This window comes from Aspergillus oryzae, chromosome 5, assembly GCF_000184455.2.
Source record: "Aspergillus oryzae RIB40 DNA, chromosome 5".
In the NCBI taxonomy this organism is placed as follows: domain Eukaryota; kingdom Fungi; phylum Ascomycota; class Eurotiomycetes; order Eurotiales; family Aspergillaceae; genus Aspergillus; species Aspergillus oryzae.
The window spans coordinates 973,157-994,696 of NC_036439.1; the positions used below are offsets into that span (position 1 = coordinate 973,157).

At 45.5% G+C, this 21,540-nt stretch overlaps 5 protein-coding genes across 5 annotated transcripts; 4 read left to right on the forward strand and 1 right to left on the reverse strand.

Annotated features, from left to right (window-relative positions):
* Positions 1-5,481: 5,481 nt before the first annotated feature.
* Positions 5,482-5,958, forward strand: AO090701000523 (uncharacterized protein; the record flags this gene model as incomplete). Its single annotated transcript, XM_001823304.1, has 2 exons — positions 5,482-5,653; positions 5,705-5,958. 2 exons carry the CDS (start codon positions 5,482-5,484, stop codon positions 5,956-5,958), a joined length of 426 nt encoding a protein of 141 aa, XP_001823356.1.
* A 5,181-nt stretch (positions 5,959-11,139) lies between these two features.
* On the forward strand, positions 11,140-12,731 carry AO090701000521 (uncharacterized protein; the record flags this gene model as incomplete). Its single annotated transcript, XM_023237274.1, has 3 exons — positions 11,140-11,467; positions 11,558-11,595; positions 11,658-12,731. 3 exons carry the CDS (start codon positions 11,140-11,142, stop codon positions 12,729-12,731), a joined length of 1,440 nt encoding a protein of 479 aa, XP_023092173.1.
* Positions 12,732-14,185: 1,454 nt separating this feature from the next.
* On the forward strand, positions 14,186-15,377 carry AO090701000520 (NAD(P)H-dependent flavin oxidoreductase; the record flags this gene model as incomplete). The annotated part of the gene is made up of 4 exons (XM_001823302.1): positions 14,186-14,228; positions 14,278-14,360; positions 14,440-15,168; positions 15,231-15,377. The coding sequence occupies 4 exons, from the start codon at positions 14,186-14,188 to the stop codon at positions 15,375-15,377; spliced, it is 1,002 nt and encodes a 333-aa protein (XP_001823354.1).
* Positions 15,378-16,652: 1,275 nt separating this feature from the next.
* AO090701000519 (fungal specific transcription factor domain-containing protein) lies at positions 16,653-18,177 on the forward strand (the record flags this gene model as incomplete). Its single annotated transcript, XM_023237275.1, has 2 exons — positions 16,653-17,093; positions 17,149-18,177. The coding sequence occupies 2 exons, from the start codon at positions 16,653-16,655 to the stop codon at positions 18,175-18,177; spliced, it is 1,470 nt and encodes a 489-aa protein (XP_023092172.1).
* A 2,092-nt stretch (positions 18,178-20,269) lies between these two features.
* On the reverse strand, positions 20,270-20,754 carry AO090701000518 (uncharacterized protein; the record flags this gene model as incomplete). The annotated part of the gene is made up of 2 exons (XM_023237276.1): positions 20,270-20,298; positions 20,418-20,754. The coding sequence occupies 2 exons, from the start codon at positions 20,752-20,754 to the stop codon at positions 20,270-20,272; spliced, it is 366 nt and encodes a 121-aa protein (XP_023092171.1).
* Positions 20,755-21,540: the final 786 nt, after the last annotated feature.

Below are 21,540 nucleotides of genomic sequence, written 5' to 3' on the forward strand. Positions count from 1 at the left end.
CACGCTAACAAGTCGGATTTTGCATTCAAGATATCTACAACCGGGGTATACAATGATATACGAAAATTGGACATCTTCACGTTTGTCGGCCATGTGTTCTCCCGCGAGTACTCGTATAATATTGTCGAGGGAAAGCCTGTCATGGATACGGCATTCACCATCAATACAAATGAGTACAGCGCACCACCGCCATTTACGACCTGGACTGTCGAAATAACGAATCCAGGGTCACTGGACCTTTCTGGCCTCACTTCGATGAACCTTCAGTGGCATGGTCAGAAGTACAATGAAGAATTCTTGGGGTAGCGGATGGCCTTTTGCGGGATACTAGTTTTAGTGAATTCAATTGCTAGACTTGATGCTGACTTTTGGGCCTCGTGTGAATGTCAGCTGTTTCCATGTCAAAGTAAAGAATGCCCTTGAATGTAGAGCTGAGCTGGTCTCTCGGTATAGCGTCAGACAGGGGTCACACATGTATTGAGCCAATGATGATCCAAGTCACTGTTATTCTGTCAAATATTAGATGAGAATCTCTGTCTCCATTCTGATTTTGTTCACGCGAGTCTGTGTGATAGTATTCCCAATCTCTTTGGTCATCATCCTGAGACTGATACCTTTCATCGCAAAATATATGTTGTTCTTCCAGCTGCACGATATTTCCATGGTCAAACCTACATATGTCTTCTTGTATTCGGAGCAACATGTCAGTGAGGCTTAGAGTGATGTCTCCGGTCCTGATCGAATGCACAACTAAAACTCGCAGAAGGACGATATTCCCTTGTTCTGACTTACATCTGTATATGCCAAGCAGTTAGATTGAATGAGTGCTTGCAAATACAATAGTATATACAAATTCTCAGGTTAATAGTATGCTTCTATTTCGTGTATCCATAATAATGCACCATTTCTATTTCTCCAGACAGGCTTTAATGACGCATTGTGGATCCCCCGGAGCCGACCAGACCTGAACGAGCTTGAGAGGTGGTTTCACCGAGATCAATAGCTTATTCCACTGTGTCTAAATATACTCTATTCTGTTAGTGAAAAATAGTATAAGTATATCTATATTACTTTTTATTATTAACTTTATTTTTATCAGCAAGGATTAATTATTTATAAGAAGACGTGAATAAGGCTGTATAATCTTTGTAATATTGGAAAGGACTTTGCGCGAGGCAATATTATTCTAGTCATAAAGGATCGATTTGAGGTAGTATATATCAGCCCCTAGATCAATATTAGTAGTTTAATATAAAGAATGTTTATTAGGCGAGCTATTGCTTCTCTTTCAGTGTTTGTGTTATTAAAGAACTATCTTTTGAAGTCTGCTTTGTAAAGAAGTTATGTGTAGTTGGCTTAATTCAAGAGTTAAGCTCAGCTAGAATACTAGCTATAGTTTCTAAGAGGTTTTATAAGATTGGTTTATAGTCTAGCTTAGAGAATATATTTATAAAGTGCTATAGATTGATTTTTTAATTACTAAGCTTCATTAAAACTAGACTTTAGCTTATAAAGATAATATTAATAAAAGTTTATAAATGCGCAAAAGCTCGGTGTTTACCATTGTTAGTCCAGGCGACATGGGTCCAAGGATCTCACATTCGAAGCTTATTCTCATCCATGATATGAATCAGAGCGAATCTTTCACCGCATCTGAAATGGCTTAACAAGTTGGATGCAGCAAGCAGACCACCATCAGTATTCGCAACAACTTATGACAATTTGGAAGCTTGATTCAGTTGAACAGGTATCAACTTCCTAATCACCTTTCAAATTTGTATCACCAAGTACTGGCCACCAAAACGTCACATTTCTCTGAAACTTCAGCTCATCATGCCGGATCGGCAGCCGTTAGATTCAGCCAAGCTTCAAAGCTCGAGTATTAGAGGCGACAAAGGTCACAATCCTGCCATAGTGGATGAACATGATGCGGATAGAAAGACCATTCCAATGACCTCACCCGAATTCTGGAACGGAGCGAACATGGAGCATCGCCCTGTTATACCGAACAGCGTTATACTCAAGGTATCTACTCCTGATTCAGCGTATACTACGTACCCCGGCTGCCGGAGCTTCGACTGTATCGACATCTTTCCAGACCTTGAATCGAGGTGCGGTCAGGAGGCAAAAAAGAAATTGAGATTCATATCGGACGGGTTGTGATGCCCATCTCATGATCGATATATTCCAAGGCTTCGGGATTGGTCGGAAGGAGATTTGCTTCAGCTTCTTGCCTTTCCTTGTCACGTCTAGACTTGCTCCACAGGCGTCTAACATAGTCCTTTCCAAACTTGAAAGGATTCGTAAGCCACTGTGCAGCCGCAGGCGGTGATGTCGCTGGATTATTTGAAATAACCGTATGTGCCACGAGGAGGCAGACACATAGACTTAAGACTATGCTCAAAACCCTGGAGTTGTTGTTGAGTTTGTGGAAAAAAATTTAAGGCAAACGCAAGTACACTCACGCTAGGGCAATCTCGAATCTCCAAATAGTAACCAGTGCATCACATGGTCGATTGGTAAAACGTCCGCCGAATTTTTTCTTGCCCCGAGTAGTCGGTAATACCTCGAACAATGTAGGTATTCCTTCTGATATGCTAGCGGGGTCTCGCCATTCCCTATAATTTTCGCATGATCCTAGAGGAAGAGGTAAATAGCGAGATTGAAGGACTGCAGAAGCGACGAGACCCGCAGCAAGAATGAACCGAGCAACAACACAAGCCAACCTCCATAATGTGCTTTGTGGCATAAAGATGAACAAGGTGAACAACACTGCACTGATACATGCCTAGACTCCTGGTTAGTGGTTTCTAGCGACACGAACAAGAAACATACTATAATAAGCGGCGTGACTGTACCGGGCTTGATATAGGGGCTATATGGAGGCCCAAAAACCTCTGGCCGTGAATACACTTTACCCAAGAAAGCACCGGACAAGCATACTAGCACTATAAATAGGATGATAGCTATAAAAGGGACATATTTCTCGAACAAAAGAATCATGCGAATCCCTGGAGGAGGCTTGTCCACGGGCGTGGACATGACCGGCGAACATGTAAAGAAAGATATGTAAAAATGCGAACAATATGGGAGAGCAGTAAGAGAAAACTCGTCTGAGCTACGCCATGATTCATGATCATTTTATAAACTATACCATCTTCCCCACTCCGCCCGAGTTGTGCTCAAAGCGATCTACGGTCTGTGTGGCGGAGTTAAATAGGATCGTCTCCAAACACGGTTTTGGGGCTTGAAAGTAACCTAAAATAGTAGAGATATGCACTTGGTATATGAATATAGTTCGATTGAGTGGGCGAATACGAGGTAAAAGAGGCTACCAAAGATATCTCCAAATATGATAACAGTCCTTGGCAGGGCCCTGTTCGCTTATTGGGGGAGCTAGGTTTGAATGTCATTATATGACCTGATGGTACAAGCAAGGTTCCGCAAATTTTGGTCTTGGCAGGGGGGACGAGTTGACACATCCCACCCCTTTAGTGCCTGGAATCTTGATATGTTTCGATCGAATCTTTTGGATCTTTTTATCCTAGGGCAAGATCTATCTGCATGCCACATGATATTCTAGGATTATCACGTGGAAAGCCCTTTACCCTAAAGGGTTAAGGTAAGCCTGATCATTTATTTTTTTGATGGGGGGTTGCCAAGACCCGCGTCTACGAGTAGGCTATATTTGATCCGGAGAGCCGTATTTCCTACCCTTCCTCTACCTAACTGGCCATAGTTTTTACCCAGGTCGGTATCTTTTAGTGGCTGGAAGAATTGGCAGTCTACACACCTGCTTGACTATTAACATAAAGGTTTGTATGGTGCTGGTACGATGTATTACGACAACAGCGCCTGGGGACTTGTCCAACATGCCTCATGCGACATTTCCCTAGAAAAGCTTTCGACTGTGTGAGATATTGTCTGGCCCGGGGTTATGTTTTATACCTCTAGATGCTGGGGAAGCTTGCTTCACACTCATCATAACCATGAATTTCCAACTGACCCCATGGTGGCCTTGGGAGCGGTTATATTGTCTTCCTGCCTAACTGGGGTGAAGGCATTTCCGTCATGTTGCCAGAGTATTTGCTAGTACATTGACCCCTTTCGAAATCTTGTCATTGGCTATTAGAACTATTCCATTGCGCGTCCATCTCACCACAACCTCAGTATTCTATATCATCATCTAAGTGGTCTCCCCGAGGGGAGGAATGACCATAATATTACTCTTCGTCTAGCATGCGAGGCTCATTTACATCAACAGAAGTCTAATCATCCCAGTCCAGCTCATGAAAGTCCATCTGGGCTCGTGATGGTTGCTTGGAAAGGGTGGCAGACGTGCTCGGTGGAGGGTGATATTGCCGCCTCTGTCGCTGACGGTGTCGTGTGCCTAGATTCTCTCTACGTTCGATTTGATAGAAAGCTTGTTGTTGGCCCTGTGCTGGAGGCCTAGGTGTACTGGATCGAGGATCATGATGAAAGGAACTTGGTTGACTACTTGATCCTGCGGGCCTTCCCCGGCCTGCTTCCGAGGGTTGATATTGCGGTCTGTAAACAGTGCCCGGATACTCAGTCATCTGCTCGAGTCCGGTCAATCAAGCAGCATCAACATCGGTCATGACAGTTGTCTCTTGCAGATAAACGTCAAACTCATTTATCATACCTGCCACCTTGTCAAACTGGATCCAATTCAAGATTTGGTAGGCAGCGCTGCGATCAGATCTCCCCTCGTTGGACTTGTCATCATTCCAGACATCAAGTGAGGTCTTGTTCATATCGTAATGTGCCAGAGATGATGCAATTTGAAACGCGTTGCGGATTTGCCGCCCGTTCCAACACTGTTCTGGGTAATTGTCAAAGTACCATCCGGCGTAACCCATGATGCTTTTATCATCAATCTTCAATACAGGCTCCTGCCAATCATCACCCTTAAGGTGCTCCTGCTTTCTGGATTCGATCTCCCTAAGCCTTGCGATGTTCACCTGGAAAATTGCCAAAGTTTAATTTCTCTTTAGAATGCCATAGTACAAGCTGACATGAATGCGAGACTTAGAGGCCATCGAGGGCCTCTTGCGGTCCTTGTCTGTCCATGAGCCGGATATTGCATCCGGATCCCATGGAACACGGCAACATGGCACTTTTCGATTTGTATCCCATTTTACACGCAAGAAACAGTCCGAATATCCAGAAATAGCTCTTGAAAAGATAGGGATCGAACGAGAGCGCTCCGGCGGACTACAGATCAATGTGGGGACGGGAAAATCGAACCTATTGAGTTCCTTTCTCGGAACACCCATCGTCAAATGGGCGTCATGCGATGGGACGAGAAACAGACTGAGATCAACACCCGACAGATCTGTACCGATGTTCAGATTGTCAACACAGGGATAGATGGCATAAAGTAGTGGGATTGGCGATATCCGCAAGATTACCCAACACACAAATATCGTTGCACAGAATGTTTCTATTGAAGTTGAAGAAATGAAGGCTGGATTGAAAGCAGACGGACGCAGATATAACAAAGAGATTATCGATTTTTTTCAAATGGAGGACGAAAAGCTGCAACGGTTTATAAATACCCAATCGGACCTGATAAATGATACCTTGAAGCCAAAGAATCATTTGTTAGAATTGCTGCTGGAGGACAGGAAGAGTGAGTGATACCTAATGCTTGGGGATTGATCATGCTGACTTAGACAAACAGAAAAGGAAATTCAAATTACAACGCTCCAACAACGCCTTCGGGCTATGGAAGCTCCTAGACTCCGTCCAAGAGCTCTTAGCTCAACAGCTGTCGTCTCTGTTACCCAGCTCTTCGCACTTCTAGCTCAACCAACTTCTCAAATGGCCCGCAATTTCAGCTACGAAGTAACCTTTGGACATTCCAACAACCACCTAGAAGCCATCCTCAGCGCAGACAACACATTTGACCCTCAGGCCCAAGGGCAGGCACAATAAATCCTGGGACATTTGCGATTCACGGAGTGGATGAGCCACGACCGTCCCGATCTGCTTCTGGTTGATGCCAACTTATGCTCCTTCGCTCTCAATAATATCTCTCCCATGTCATTTTTCTGCGGACTGCATATTACCACTGCGTCTCACAAAGACCCCTGGGCGGGACCAAATGGACTAATCAGATCTCTGATTTTCCAAATCATCTGCTCACTCTATCGACACAACTTGCTCAACATCGACTTTATACATTCACGAGGGTACCTCAAAGACCTTGAGGAGCACGATCTAGCGACTCTCTGTGAGACACTACATCGGCTAGTCGGCCAGTGTTCTCCGAGATGGCCATTTACTGCGTCATTGATGGAATCGGTTGTTTTGATAAGGGTCTCCATCGGAGCTTTCAACAGGATCAGTTTATCATCGACGCTTTGCACGACATCGTGGAAGACGATATGCTCCGATGCCGGTTCAAGATGCTAATGACTAACTCAGGCCAGAGTACTAGGCGGCTTCGTCAGTTGCTGGACTCTACTCAATACACTATCTTAAATAATATACTGAGAATCGGACGTGTGAATGATGGTCGGATCAAATCGGATTTCATCGGGCGAGGTCGGTCGGCCCGTACACCGAACATTTACGACACCTTAAAAAAATGCAGCGTTATATATTCTGCCAACCTGGGGATACCGTGTAAATTAAGCTAGAGATGCTCTGTGTCGACTTTGCTTGCTGTACAGCTCTTAGACTACCGTTTAAATACAGAAAATACTGTATGCAGTTGCTAGTAGGTCAAGATATTCTCTCCCTCTCCGAATACCCGCCTAGCACGATTGTCCCGTTGATATATATATTATCCTGATGCACTATACAAGTTCCTTCAACTACCCTATCATACTAGCCAAGGTAGGAATCATAAAATTATCTACGGCAACTCTTTCTAAGATAGAGCAATGTGTTTAGAGTATGATAAATTAGGATAAAAGATTGCAATAAAGCCACATGACCTGGAAATATCCTCCAAAAGATAGTGGTGGCTGTAGCTGCATTTCTCACATAAGTAAGGTTAGTTTTACTAGTAATTTTTTGGCCCTTAATGATCTGGCCGGGCCAAATCATGAGTCAAGATGGATCTTTCTATCGAAGAGCAGAGGTGTGCTAAAGTGAGTCTCTACACAGGATAGCAAAACATAGATATTTTTAGAAGCTAGTAAGGGAACATTCTTTCCCTCGCGGGCTGATGCCGATCTTCTCCCGTTCAGTTATTCTCTTTGGCCTCTCCATTCGCAGGGTGGGTCGGCCCTTTCGTATTTGCATCTTCACGAGGCGCAAGGTGCCATCTAGCGTGGCTGCCAAGATAATGTCTTGTTTAAACCAAGCTAATCTTGGCGGAAACCCTGATTTTGAATCCTCATTCGTGGGAACATCGTCTGGTGTTGTACTCCGGAATATCTAGCAAGGCAAGGGCCCTGCAGATCTACCCTGAAATGCCCCGCTGGCTGTTCCTCACGACGGAATTTATCCGAGAAATACGACTCGTATGGACTGATCGGCAAGCTAAGCGGAGGACACGCATGGTATGTATTGACGTCAATCTGCAGGATAGCGTTAAATGTATGGTGATCTCAGTCATCTTCCCTTCGACCGCGAGACAAAGATCTTTCACAACTATGGTTGAGGAGACATCCAATAACACGCGCAAGGGGCCGGGTAGTTTGCTAGAATACTAGATTTAATGATAAAACGAGTACAGAACTATAGAGAACGATTCATTTAATGGCTCCAATCATGATTAGTTGTATGTAGCTCCCGTGCAACTCCACCAAACACGAGATGTTACCTTGTCTTCGGACGAGAGATGCTACGGCTAGGCATGATCAGCCCGAGCTATACTAACGGATACGAGCTATGCTTAGGTGTGCTGCAGGTGCTTGTTTAATTGCCCTCCTCACTGCATCCCCAGTCTCCATAATCCGACTATCCTCGCAAACTCTGACCTCATCTGGCTAAATCTCTCAGGCTGACGATGCAGATGGACACCGAATTGATGAAGATCTCTCGTATAGCTAGACATGGTGATTCTCGAAATAGAACCAGACCGGAGACGCAGTATGTGATAGCCATTGGGAGTCACATAGGATATGACTTCAATACGAGTTGGAGTTAGTCAGACGAAAGGATATCACCCCCGCGAGACCAGATCTACTTATATAAAGATCTCATTGACTGTCCCTGAATCTCCTCCTTTAGCATCACTCAGAGAACTCAGAGACCACCACCTGAACAATACAATTTAAGAACCCTTTACACTTTCAAATTCACAATGCGTTTCTTCCTTGCCATCTCGGCTCTTCTGGCCGTTGCCACTGCAGCCCCAGCCTCGACTGCGCAGAACCTTCAGGATGTTCAGAACAACGCCGCTGCTTTCACCGAGGCGAAGAAGGCCGCCGGATGTGACTGGCTTGGTAGGCGGCTATTGGCAAATTCTCGCTATGCAATTTACTGATATCCTTTGATAGCCTGTGTCTCCTCTCTGGCTGGAGAGAGCGCTGCATGTGCAGCAGCTGCAGCAGAGCTCGGTGCTAGTATGCTTGCCATCTCCCCATGTCAATATTCTAAATATCTTACTGATTTGGCATTCTAGATCCCATTGCCGATGCCGCTTGTATCGCTTCTGTTGGTACCTCTACTGTGAGTTTCATATCGTCTGTCATGTATTGTATAATCTCATTCTTACAATTAAAACAGGCTTCGTGCAAGAAGTGTGGCTAAGCAGCTGCGGTGAAATATATCATGGATACTATGGATGGGTATCAACAAAGTCAAAGGATGTTGAGTGAATGGACTTACTGGACGCGTTTGTATTTGAAGGGCCTGTATATGTCATTAGTGATGGACTTGGAGGAGTGAACTGCCGAGTGTGACTTACTGAGAAATGCATACACGAATTCGATTCCTACGTACCCGCAAGTATGAATCACTATCTTAAGTGGCGATCCCAAGTAAATCCAATTAGAAGAACAAGCGTAAAGCGGATATTGACCTGAATCGATCCTCCCATAGATTGAAGACCTGCAGCCTCCTGTCCTGACCAGTTAGGCAATGAAGAACCATCTGTGAACGCCCAGAAGCAATCCCCACTGCGTCCCGGAGGCCCCTATGTGGATTCAAACTACAATATAAAAACCCGACTTAGGGCTTCTGCTGCCTCTGTTATTCCTGAACTAATGATATAGAATAGATTATGCTTTATCCAGGGACTTGTCCGAACGACCGGTCTCAAGTATATTGAATCTACAACACACAATGCTATAGCTAGCAGATATTGATTGTCTCCGGACAAGGATTAGGGATCTAGAGTGGGGAAGCAAACTTAGGTCTATGTGAATAGATAACTTCAAAAGCCCTTCATTATTACAGGAGCTTTTAAGGTATGGCTTGCTCGCTCAAAAAAGAAAAGCCAAACTCTGGAAAACTACAGAACCGGAACTCAGGCCCGTGACTGCGTTTTGTCTGATGAGTATGGACTTGGACCATGAGCGTTAATATAAATTCTTTCACCGTGTTTATGTTATTTATGTAAAGGTATTTTGAAAATAGTGCTAGTAAATACTTCTGCATATCGCTGAATATACTGGAAATTATTCGCGTTGGTTCTTGTCTTTAGTTTGACTAGCGCAGGCGTGGGGGACAAGAACTTGTAATTTGGCTTAATTTGTTGTTCACGACAATTGAGACTGCGCGCTTGACGTATAGCCCCCAGTTCTACCACGTGGACACACTAACCGCTTTATGGTACGGATATGGTTTATATGTTTATTATACCTCTTTAGCTCTCCGTAGCGAATACCCTGCTGAACCGGTTGAGTGAATCGGGAATTATGGACTGGATATGGATAATGAGCTTTAGGGATGGTAGACATAGCTCGAGGGAACGCGAGACTCGAATCTACTAATAGAATAACATGGCTTCAGGCTAATAGGTCCTGGGAAAAATTTAGACGTCTTGAGAGTATACTAATGAGGCCCTTCCTGAGCTGTGAGACTCCAGGCCTCGGTGTATTATGAGGACATAAAATAGGACATGGGCAAAGGATCATCTCGATAGCAAAGACACGCCTGCCCCTACCAAACTCTGCGTGAGGCAACATCACGGACGCTCTATTCACCTTCTCCGGGAAGCAATCAACCAATTTATCCCTGATACTGCTCAGTCTCTCAGAGTTGCACTTAGCCTACTCATGCTGTGCGTGACTGAGATAACGGATCTCATACAGAACATATGTACATCTTCCCCCAACTAGACTAAGGGAGGTGTAGTTTTTTGGTTCCATACCAGAATGCCCTGGCAGACAGCTTTGCGCTGATTGAGGTCGTACATCAACACGCTATCGCAGCGCTAGACCTGCTTCCTTGTTTGCTTCCCGCCCGAATGGCTAGCATTTTTTTTGGCCAATTGTTATCATCGGGTCGTGCCTTGTCAGTGACCAAGACAGAGATTGCTTCCGAAAGGTACTTCAAGTGGATTCCCTGGGTGTACAAACTGCAGGATATCCTATACACGCTATGGGCAAAAGGGACCCCGCCATACTACGGTCCCTGCGGGCTGCAAAAGCGTCTGTTGGTCGAGAGATTGACGTTGTATCTTTAGTAATGTTAAACCGTTTCTGTGCTCGAGAATTCTCCACATTTGCGAACCTAGCCCATCCGGCTTTACCTGCATCTTGTATCCCTCAAAACCAAGTAAATGTAGATAGTTGCCACACTTAGGTAAGCCTCACCCCGGCCAGAACCCCAAGGAAGTAAATTTCAAAGGATTATTGTAACACCATCGACTTTCTGGAGTGGACCTAGCAAAGTAAAAGTTCTGGGTCATTTGCGGGGGTGGCACAGACAGCCGATACCGACATGGCTATGTTCGCCTTATCTTCTACCAATGATGAGAAAGTAGGTAAATAATCGTAAATGCAGGAGGAATGAACTGTCTGTCCCAGGATTAGGTCCTCTGGGCCAATGGGAGACATCTATAACGCATTATCCTTGGACATGCAGCAAGCAGCTTAGGTCTAACCGAGGCCTACTTCACAATAAAAGGGATGCCCCGAGCTGGCATTTGCCATCCTCTTGACATTGCACCTTTTGATCAATCGTGATTCAGATTTATCCTTGCTTTTGTTCATCATGGAGCCATCACAAGCTGTTGATCAATCTCCTTACGCTCGTCCTAGCTTCAAGGACATGGAGGGTAAACCGAAACATTCGATTAAAACAGCGGAGGAGGACTCTATTCAAATAGTCAACTCGGACGCCCCATTACACACCTGGGGTGCCCTTGGTATGAATTTTACTATCACCGCCGCCCCAATCTCTATCGGCTCCTTTCTTGCCTTAGCCATCGGGCTTGTTGAGCCGTCCTTTTTCTTCTATGGTTTTCTGTTCACTGGACTAGGACAGCTTATCCTTTGTCTAGCTGCCGCAGAGATTGCCTCGTCAAGGCCACATCCAGTAGGTTTGTCCAGGTCACATGTTGTTCCATAGAGGAACTGTTTAGCGCTGACATGAATTAATCAAGGGCAAGCATATCGGGTAGTGTGCCTAGGACCACAGAAGTACAACCGTTTGCGGGCTACATTCTTGGTTAACTGACGAATGGTGCCTGGCTTCTGATATACACCACCACTGTCCTCTATACTTCTGAGATTCTTATGGCAGTTGTAGAAGTGTCAATACATCAATATTCTTCTCATTCAAAGCCCTGGCACCACTTCTTGGTCTACGTGGGGGTTTGCATCAATGCCCTGGTGGTGAATCTTCCCAAGGTGATGGACTGGTCTCTATCCGCCTCGCTAGTCTTCATTAACGGCGCCACGCTTTTCGTTCTGATCACACTGCCAGTCCGCGCCAATCCCAAACAGAGCGCGACTGCTGTATTTGTGAGCGTCGCGAACAATTCAGGCTGGGGCTCCGCTGCGGTAGTTTTCTTTCTGAACGTGTTGCCTGGACTAGCCTCCTTGGGCACCTGCGACGCAGCAACGCATATGTCAGAGGAGCTGGAGCTGCCGACTCGCGATGTGCCCTGGGTAATGGTTAGGTCCGCACTGCTGAGCTATCTAGTGGCCATTCCAACCATGACCATTTTCCTCTTTTGCATTGTCAATCCGGAGGCTATGTTCTCTCCAGTTGGGGGCCAACCATTGATCCAGTTGGTATCCGACGGTCACGCATCTAGAATGCTTACTGCAATACCCAGCGCCTTAATCGTGGTAGGCTTCGCAATCGGCAGCTGGGAGGCCTTGATCAGCTGGAGTCGGCTGTATTGGTCGTTCTCACGGACCAACGGCTTCCCATTTTCCAATTTCACTGAAAGAACAACGGACGGAGTCCCTGTCAACGCACTGATCCTAGGCACTGCTCTGACCATCGTAATTGGAGCCATTCAACTTGGATCAACTACCGCTCTAAACGCCGTCCTGGGAGGGGCTAGTCTGTGCTCTGGCTTTTCTTGGATAATCGTACTCAGCTTTCGTGTGTGGCGGGGCAACGACGCCCTTGATCCACAGCGCTGGCTTAACCTGGGGAAGTGGGGTCGTTCGTTGTCTGGATTTGCAATTCTCTGGAATATGTGGATGATTACTTGGGCGTCATTTCCACTCTTGCTTCCTGTGACCCTGTCCTCTATGAATTGGTCTTCATTGGTGACGGTCGGTGTTGTCGTGATCAGTTTTGTTTACTATATTCTGTTTTACCGATACAGGAGTGATGAGATGGAGTAGGTTATACACAAGGATGGTCCCTACTTTGTCATAGTGCTGCCTAGTTTCTCAGAAAATACATCTTTTGTTATTCTATAGCCCTGGCTCTGTCCTGTTAGCAAACCTTTCTCCTAGTATTTTCGACATACGCTGCTATCCGCGTCTTCATATTTGCCTTGGATGGATCAAACCTCGACCACACGACTTGGCTCAGACACGTACTATATGCCCCAAAATTGACAGGGGGGGGGGTTCTCCAAGTAATGCTTATCAACTTTAGCGTTTCAACATCCGAGGTGAGGTTGCCAATTGGAAACGTGGGAGACACCATCGATCTACCGAAAACCTAATTGACCGAGGTAAAGGTGGAGCTATTTCACAGCCTATCTAGGTGCTAGAATTTAGTGTCAACCTTAACACCCGGAGGCTTCGGAGGCCCGAAGCAAGTGGAGATGGGATCGGTGTTAGTCCACTTATGTCCGGAGACCTGAGTACTATGGAGTAGACAATAGACAAGCCCGGGGAGCACAACCTCCGTGCTTATGCTGTGCCACTCGGAGCTTGGATCTTTATTTCGTATGTCGGGGCTGCCTGTCAATATTGAGCGCTAATCTTGTTACGGTAAAACATACGCCGTAGATAGTTGACTTTACTCTTCCAGTTAACTCTTCATATGAGCGACTTGGGTGCGGTAAAGCTTGTTGCGGGGATGATGGGGCCAATCTGAAAGCTGTTATACTATGCTATGTCAACTATACGAAGTGGCTATCTCCTCTATACCCACTTTCTCTTAAGAGGTTCAATGTGCTGTAGCTCTAATGGCCTTCGTAAACGATCCGACTCTGGAAATGTTATGTTACGGTAATTCTACCACGTACTGCACCATATTAGGCTAGTAATGCACTTGCATATGCAGTAACTTTTATTACATGAATACCAACAGCTTACGGTGACGAAAAGATAACACCCACATTCTCGACTCTTCTGATTTCAAAGCCAACCCACTCGAGTCCGTTTCAACGCGAGATATCGCTCACTAGTATACTTGTTATCCACAAAAGCGAGGGCCCAAGGGAGTATTTTGTTTCCTTTGGTGGGGACCAAATTGATGCAACTTTATTTCAGGCGCGACATTTTCCTGACTTGGATGGGAACCTAGGGGTTTTAGGGAATGAAACTTTCACGAGAACAACCTCATGGATCTAGATTATATCCATATTATTCAGATAGAGATTCATGCGGAGCCGCGGCTAACTCAATATAAAGTCGAGAAGTATGTATGGCTACAGTCTATCAGAGATTGTATGATGGCGTAGATAGGAACTGAACATTTAACTCGCTTCCGCCCAGTCTTTGAACTAGCAAATCACTGCCAGGAATCACTTCTCTCTTATATCTTCAATCAGACACTCCATTAATCCATCTGAAACGGCGTCCATACCCTGCCTGTCAAAGCGAATTTGTCCTGTGCCAAAATGCCTTTCAACACCGCATTGACACGCAAGCTGGGAATTACAGGTGATCTATCCTCCTCTGTCCACTCGAATAGTTGCTCACTGTCTCATAGTCCCGATCATTCAAGGGGGTATGCAATGGGTCGCTGTTGCGGAGCTCGCGTCTGCAGTCAGCAACGCCGGTGGACTGGGTATAGTACGCGCTTCTTCCTTCCCAAAGCCTTTCCTGATCTGGATCCCTATTCTAACAATTCCTTGGGTTATCCCTCATCCAGCTCAGTGCACTCACGCATAGTACTCCTGATGACTTGCGAAGAGAAATCCGGAAATGTCAGTCCATGACTAAGAAACCCTTCGGGGTGAATCTCACGCTACTCCCCTCTCTCAACCCCCCGGATTACGCTGCCTACGCGCGTGTGATAGCAGAGGAAGGGGTGAAAATCGTCGAAACTGCAGGGCACAATCCAGGACCTATCATCGCACAACTAAAGAAGGCGAACATTCTCATACTACACAAATGCACTACAATTAGACATGCGAAATCGGCCATCAAACTGGGTGTGGATTTCCTTTCTATCGACGGCTTTGAATGTGCCGGTCACGTCGGCGAGCATGATTTGACAAGCTTCATACTCCTTGGGCGCGCCAGACAAGAGCTTACGGTCCCATTCATTGCGTCAGGTGGGTTCGCAGAGGGGCGGGGACTGGCTGCTGCTCTGGCACTTGGCGCAGAGGGTATAAATATGGGAACTCGGTTCTTGTGTACGGCCGAATCTCCTATCCACCAGAAGATTAAGGAGGCTATTGTCCATGCGCAGGAGACGGATACTACGTTGGTTATGCGACGTTGGAGGAATACGAGTCGTTACTTTGCGAACACTGTCACCGAGCCTGTGTTGAAAATTGAAAAGGAGTCGCCGTCAGGCGAGTTCTCGGAGATTGCGCCATTCGTTAATGGTCAGCGTGGACGACAGGTGTTTCTAAACGGGGATATTCATCATGGAGTGAGTTGACTGACCATTGAAGTCAATAGTAAGCCTATCGAAGCTCACAACGAGAATTCTAGGTATGGACGGTTGGACAGGCTATTGGATTGATCCAGGATATTCCGACGTGTAAAGAGCTAGTACGTCGTATCGAACGGGATTCAGTGTTGGCAATTGAGGGCGTCCACAAACTTTACCATGATCGACCGTTGCAGAGCAAGTTATGATTTACATCACTTTGTTGTTCTTATAGTTCTAAAATGTCACTCTCACTGGCTTGTGCTATCCAGCTGTATTGTACTGCACGGTATACAAATGGAATTAAGAAATAACCTTAGTCAAACATGTCATTCTCTGGAGGATAAGGATCTATGTAATCACTTCTAAACTGAGCCAGCCTTGAATAAAAGATGGTCTTGTCAACCAAATTGCCCATCTAAGATATTAGCCTTCTGGGCAATGTACTAGTTTCCAGCGACATAATAAATGTCTCAACTAAAATCAGTCCACTGTTACACTCAGCCTGTTTGCTTCAGCCATCAGAAACACCAGCTGCTTAAGGTGGAAAAGGCTCTGTCCTGTTAAGTTAGGGCTGATGCATATCAAATTCGAACAGGCTTGGCCAGAACGGGAAATGCTGGCACTATACCGAAAGAGGATAAGCGAGATTATCTGTGGAATACGCTAACCATTTACAGATGGAATCCATTCCATTCTTCGCAAGCAATACCAAACTCAGCATTGAGCTATTCCCAACAAGGAAACCCTTACCTCGGTGCCCGCGGGCTTCGAAAACCAAGTCTACCATTAATTAGCCTTTCCAGGTCATACATGGCCTACGAGTAGTACCTCAATATAGGGTTTATTACCAAACTGTACTAATTCTTGAAATGTTATAACCTTAAGCTGTCGGTAGTGCTGGAACCTTCCTCTATCTGTTCTAACTCTAGGATCCGCGGTTCCGATGTATCTTCAAAATCTTGGCACACATTTAGGGGTTGCAAGATTGAGTCCACTCTGTATCTAGACGCAGCCGAGCAGGCTCTGTAAAGAAGATTAACTTTTAGAGTAAGCCACAACAATGGTACCCTTGGTATTCCCCCAGACTCTATCCTCCACATTACATGTCCTCGGAGACGGAGAGTACGGAGTAGATATGGGGTAGCTCCACCATCGATCCCGAGGAAACATCGGCAGCTAATCTCTCCGTGTTGACAAATCAGTACCCCTGCCTGACAACGGCGAAGCTCTGGCTTGGACGAGGCAGTGATCGTTATATCCCGTGAACCTTCTCGCGGCGAATTCCTCGAAATAATTTAAACATGTCGCTCACATAGCTTTACGCGGGAAAGATATGTTAGCGGTCTATCTGCCCTCAATGGGTTTGCGGGCACAAAGCGAGATTATCGATATATCTCTCACTTGAACCACCTGCTACAAAGGCAATACCTCATAACACCGTTGTACCTACCCCCAAATCGCTCAAACTCCGGCTGTCAAAAATGGAGATACTATTTGACTATCTAGAGGAGGATTCGTGGAACGGGTTCATCGATTTGACTCCTCGGACACCATCGTCTTCTCCAGAGGCATGCTCGACAAACTATTTACCGGGGTTTGTGAGGCCCATCCACACGACGATAAGTGAAGCTCAGTATGAACACCTTTTACTACAAGGGGCATTGACCCTACCAAGCTTTCCACTTCAACAAGCCCTATTACAGTCATTCTTCGAATGTGTGTTACCCAGTATGCCAATCATAAACTGGCAGACCTTTATCAATATTGTGAGCAACAAAGACGGTGGCCAAGGCCGGATAAGCTTGCTTCTGTTCCAAGCAATCATGTTCTCAGCAACCGCCTTTGTCAACCTTGACCATCTTCAAAAAGCTGGCTACTCAAGCCGAGAGGAGGCTCATGAAGCTTTCTTCGAAAAAGCACATGTTTGTGACTCCCAACGTAATTCGCGAAGCTTTGTCCAGGCTAACCACATTATAGCTTTTATACCAGTCGCACTACGAATCCGATCCTCTCACCAACCTTCAAGCCCTCCTTCTCATGACACACCGTGCCAAAGCCACAGACGGGAAAGATAGTCGATATTGGATTGAGGTTGCTATTTCACTGGCACTGATGATGGGGCTCTTCCGAGACCTTCCCAGCGGCTATGCTGGGCACCACAGTCAGAAACTTCACAGACGAATTGCCTGGACATGTTACACGGCGGACTCCTTGATTTCGTTCAGGCTAAGATGCTTGCCGCTGATCAGAAGTGTCGATTTCAACCTTTCCATGCTCACTGAAGAGGACTTTGACTTTAACCACATACCCATGGAGAGCCGACTCTTGCTTCCTGGGTGCACTTTCATTCGGAATCTAGAGGTCCAAAAGTCCCTGGCCAGTATCTGCATTTCGCAGGCCCAGTTATGCTTATGCATCAGGAGAGTTTTGAATGTGCAGGCCAGGTGTAACTCAACGGAATTATCTTCCGAGCCCACCGGCAAGACACCAGATTCTCCAAACAAACACCACTCAGATTATCTCACCAGTATTTGGATGTCTCAGAAGGCATTGGCCGATTGGAAATATTCCTTGCCGCCCATATGTCAACGCCCCCCCACGGTCTTTGGGTTCAGCAGTGATGAAAGTCCGATAGTTGCTGTCCACCGCAACGTTTTGCATATGGTCTATCATGGGGTGGTCTGCGTACTATATCAGTCCCAAATATTTCAATCGTCGGCCTCCCGCATGCAGCATGCAGCTCGACAGATTACTGAGATTGCCAACGAGTTAGATCAGATGAAGACTCTTCATTCGCTCCCGATTATCGGTTCTACAACAATACTGATTGCGATGATAATCCACCTGGCAGAGGTACAGACCTCTTCTCCCGTAAAGCAAGGGGTGACCATGAGGGACATTCAATCATGCATTGAACTGATGAAAAGGCTGCAAGATGTGCATTCATGTATGGACATTGTCACTCATCTTATACTGACTACCCTCCAAAGGTGTTCCCCGTCATAGACTGGAATGGCTACGAGGTCGTTGTCCAAACCAAAGGCTAGATTCGAGAATCTACAACAACATATATGGGTGTACTAGCTCCTTGTCATCTGCGAATGTTGAGCACTGGACTATCCAACACCAATCAGTATCTCTGGGGTTCATATTGCTCCATCCTGAAGGCCATGGCGCACTGGATAGAGAATAGTACGTTCCACGAAGAGGTCCTCCGACTTCTAACAGACTATTGACGTTAACACAAGGAATTCAGTCTACAGCAAGATGCTGACACTGGGAGCACACGGGTGCATCACGATTTGCCTTAAGATGGCGCCGAACTCGGCCCATATGTCCGACCTTTCGGTATGCAATGGAGCCGTTCCGAGGACATTTACCATCTCTGATGATATTGCCTCGTTTGTAGGCCACTTTCATTATGGGTGATATCTTGCACCCTACCAAGTGAGGTTCGGAGCCCCCAGAGCCAGATAACGCGAGGATTCCGAAGATTCCAGCGACCTTAATGCCAAGATACTTTTCACCAGAAGGTTCGTTCCCATCAAGCGTATAGTTTAGATGGGCGGATATCGAAGCCACATACAAAGCCTACTCAAGTCCCAGGACACTGTATCCTGGAATGTCGATCTTCAATACAATATTCACTTTCTTGGAAAGCCGTTCAGTTGGCAACTTGCCTTCGGGAGAGGTTTTGGCTACAAGCGCTGAATTACTCATCGAATACACGATCGGAGTTCTGCGAGGAATTGCAGAGGGAAGTTTGTCATTTCCTATGAGTTGGAAGCCGCTGCAAGGAAAGGATGAGAAGTTGAAATTGAGCGCACGTATACTATTTAGAGCCCGAACACTCTCACAATCCGTTCAAAATAATACTCCATGATGCAAACGTGGATCCCTGGTCTTGTACTCTTTCACTTTTTTCAAAGTCTAATGTCAAAATGATATATAACCTGCAATACTTTCAACACTCTTCTACACAACCCTAGTTCTCCGGTTTATACAGTGCTATACTAGACTTTCTTATGCTGAAAATCCATTTCCGGAATACCGGTTCGACAATCTAGGATGTGGTACTGACACAACTATGATAGGTAGCAATACCTTTTTTACCAGTCATATATCTTGTGAATTATCCCTGTAACGAGACCCGTCCAAGCCGCTAGCCTTTTAAATAAATACTGAAACCTTTAAATGCCTCTTCCTTACAGATATGGATAGTATAAGATTCCCGGATCCTTCAGGCGCTGCGAAAAAGCCAACGAGCGTAATGGAATAACGAATCTGAACGCCCTGTAAGTATTTTACCCATAAAGTAAACAAGTTACCATTCATATATGGGGGCCAGTTCCAAAATTACTTTTTCTGGCTGCGGTACTGTTATCTATGTATTCACCGGACCTACCCAGACCTTGAGGGATGAAACTGTAGCAGCTGGATAGCAATGTTGATCTTCAATCACTCAGTCATTCGTTTATAATCTTGCTCAACTCGATGATAGGACCATATAATGGGATACAGTATAGCAGAATACTTAGAGTCGTGCGAAATGAGATAGGATATGCTGCTAGGTGTAGATGATGTTGATGCAAGGCCGCCAGCAGTGGTTAAGTGAGATTCAAAACTTAGATTTATTAGCTATCGTTGGAGCTATATCCTAGCGCAGATGTTGTCCTACTTGGTCGACTGGATGATTGCGGAGATCATTATTATGCAAACAGGAAAGAAGATTAATTATACTTCCCTTGCAGGACAGTACGCTGCTCGGGGATTGAGGTGGAAATCGGACTATTAATCTCTACGCCTGTTTAGTTCATCTACTGTAGGTGATTGTTTCATGCAGATGGTGCGAGAAGATACGGCTTTTCTATCTATATATTGGTGAAAGTCAAGGTCCATTCTGAACTGAATGATATAATGATCTTGCTAGCATATAACCAATATGAACATCAGGTTTATCTAAGTCAATATTAGTCGATAAGTATATCGAAAACAATTCTCATTCATACAAGACAGTGTAGCCATCTACCAACGTCACAGGTGGGATTTTACTCAGTTTACATCTTATATTTATTGCTCATGATTAGCGCCAATATATCTACCGCGGGTTGCAATGAATACTGGGTGCTTTCATGTATCATGTATTCATATTCATTGAGACCGGCAGCAGTTCGTCTAGCCGTGGGATTTTACCGGCTTCAAATCCGCACGGCCATACATTCAGAACCACTATCCGTAGTCCCTACGTGGCCGTCGCTTCAGGTTTATACTTGGGGGATAACAATGCTCATTCATAGTCCTCAAAATGCACTCCTCACCAGTTTCTCCCCAGTATTCTGCAGTAATTTCCTCCAACGCCCGTCTCCTAGCAGCCTCTTGCAGGTCGATATTTCCAAGGTCGCAACCTTCCCAAGAGCCATCCATGGAGATTATCAGACACAAAATGTCCTCTGGGATCCTGGTCATCGGAACCCACGACAATCTGAACATGCCACTCTTAACGTGGCTGTGTAGGGACCTCCACTGTGTTCTCGTGTTCTTGTAAATGGGGTTGTAGCGAGCAGCGACGTAGATGAGTACCATCTTGTTGATCTTGTAGCTGGTTGACCGGGTTGATGAAGATGTTGGGAAGTAGGGTCATTCGTAGTGGAGCTGAGTCTTGAGTGTTATAGAATATGTCGAGGCAATGAGTCCTCGACTCAGCGGGCTTTGTATGGGATCTTTATACACGTCAAGTGGACTCTTTGTACAATCTATCTCTTCGTGTATAGTGCAGCTCTCCGTATGTCACGGTACTTCCGTGACATATATTGGCTCTCCACAGCCGAAAAGTCCGAGTAAGAACGGACATTACCATTGTTAGGACGTCCATCAGAGTCAAAGACTGTAGAACTTCGTAAATGATCGGCATTTCTGCAGTGAAGATTATGGGATATTCCAAACCAGTGGCGTAGATTCAAAAATTGATGCAAAAGCATAACTTGTCGCTAAATACATATCTCACGTGTTTGTAGAACAACGGCCGAATTGAGGGCTTCCTCCGCTGTCCCTTTGTTCATTATTTGGAATTATGGGATTGTTAAGTAATCCTCACTAAGGAAGAGATGACCAGAACTAGTATGGGTTGCATCTACAATCACAAAAAAAGAAAATCTTTCGGAAAGTGGTGCACATTCATCTGGTCGTGAAGGTGTCAATACGGCCAATCTATAGAATTATACATTTTGTGACATGATAACCCGCCGACGGATGAGTCTTCATGGTCCATACCATATTCGACTCAATGGCTCAGGCGACTACAGATATTTATATTAGAACTGTACGAGGCTACTACTAAGTCGTATAGAAGGATCCACGGTAAGAAAGGGA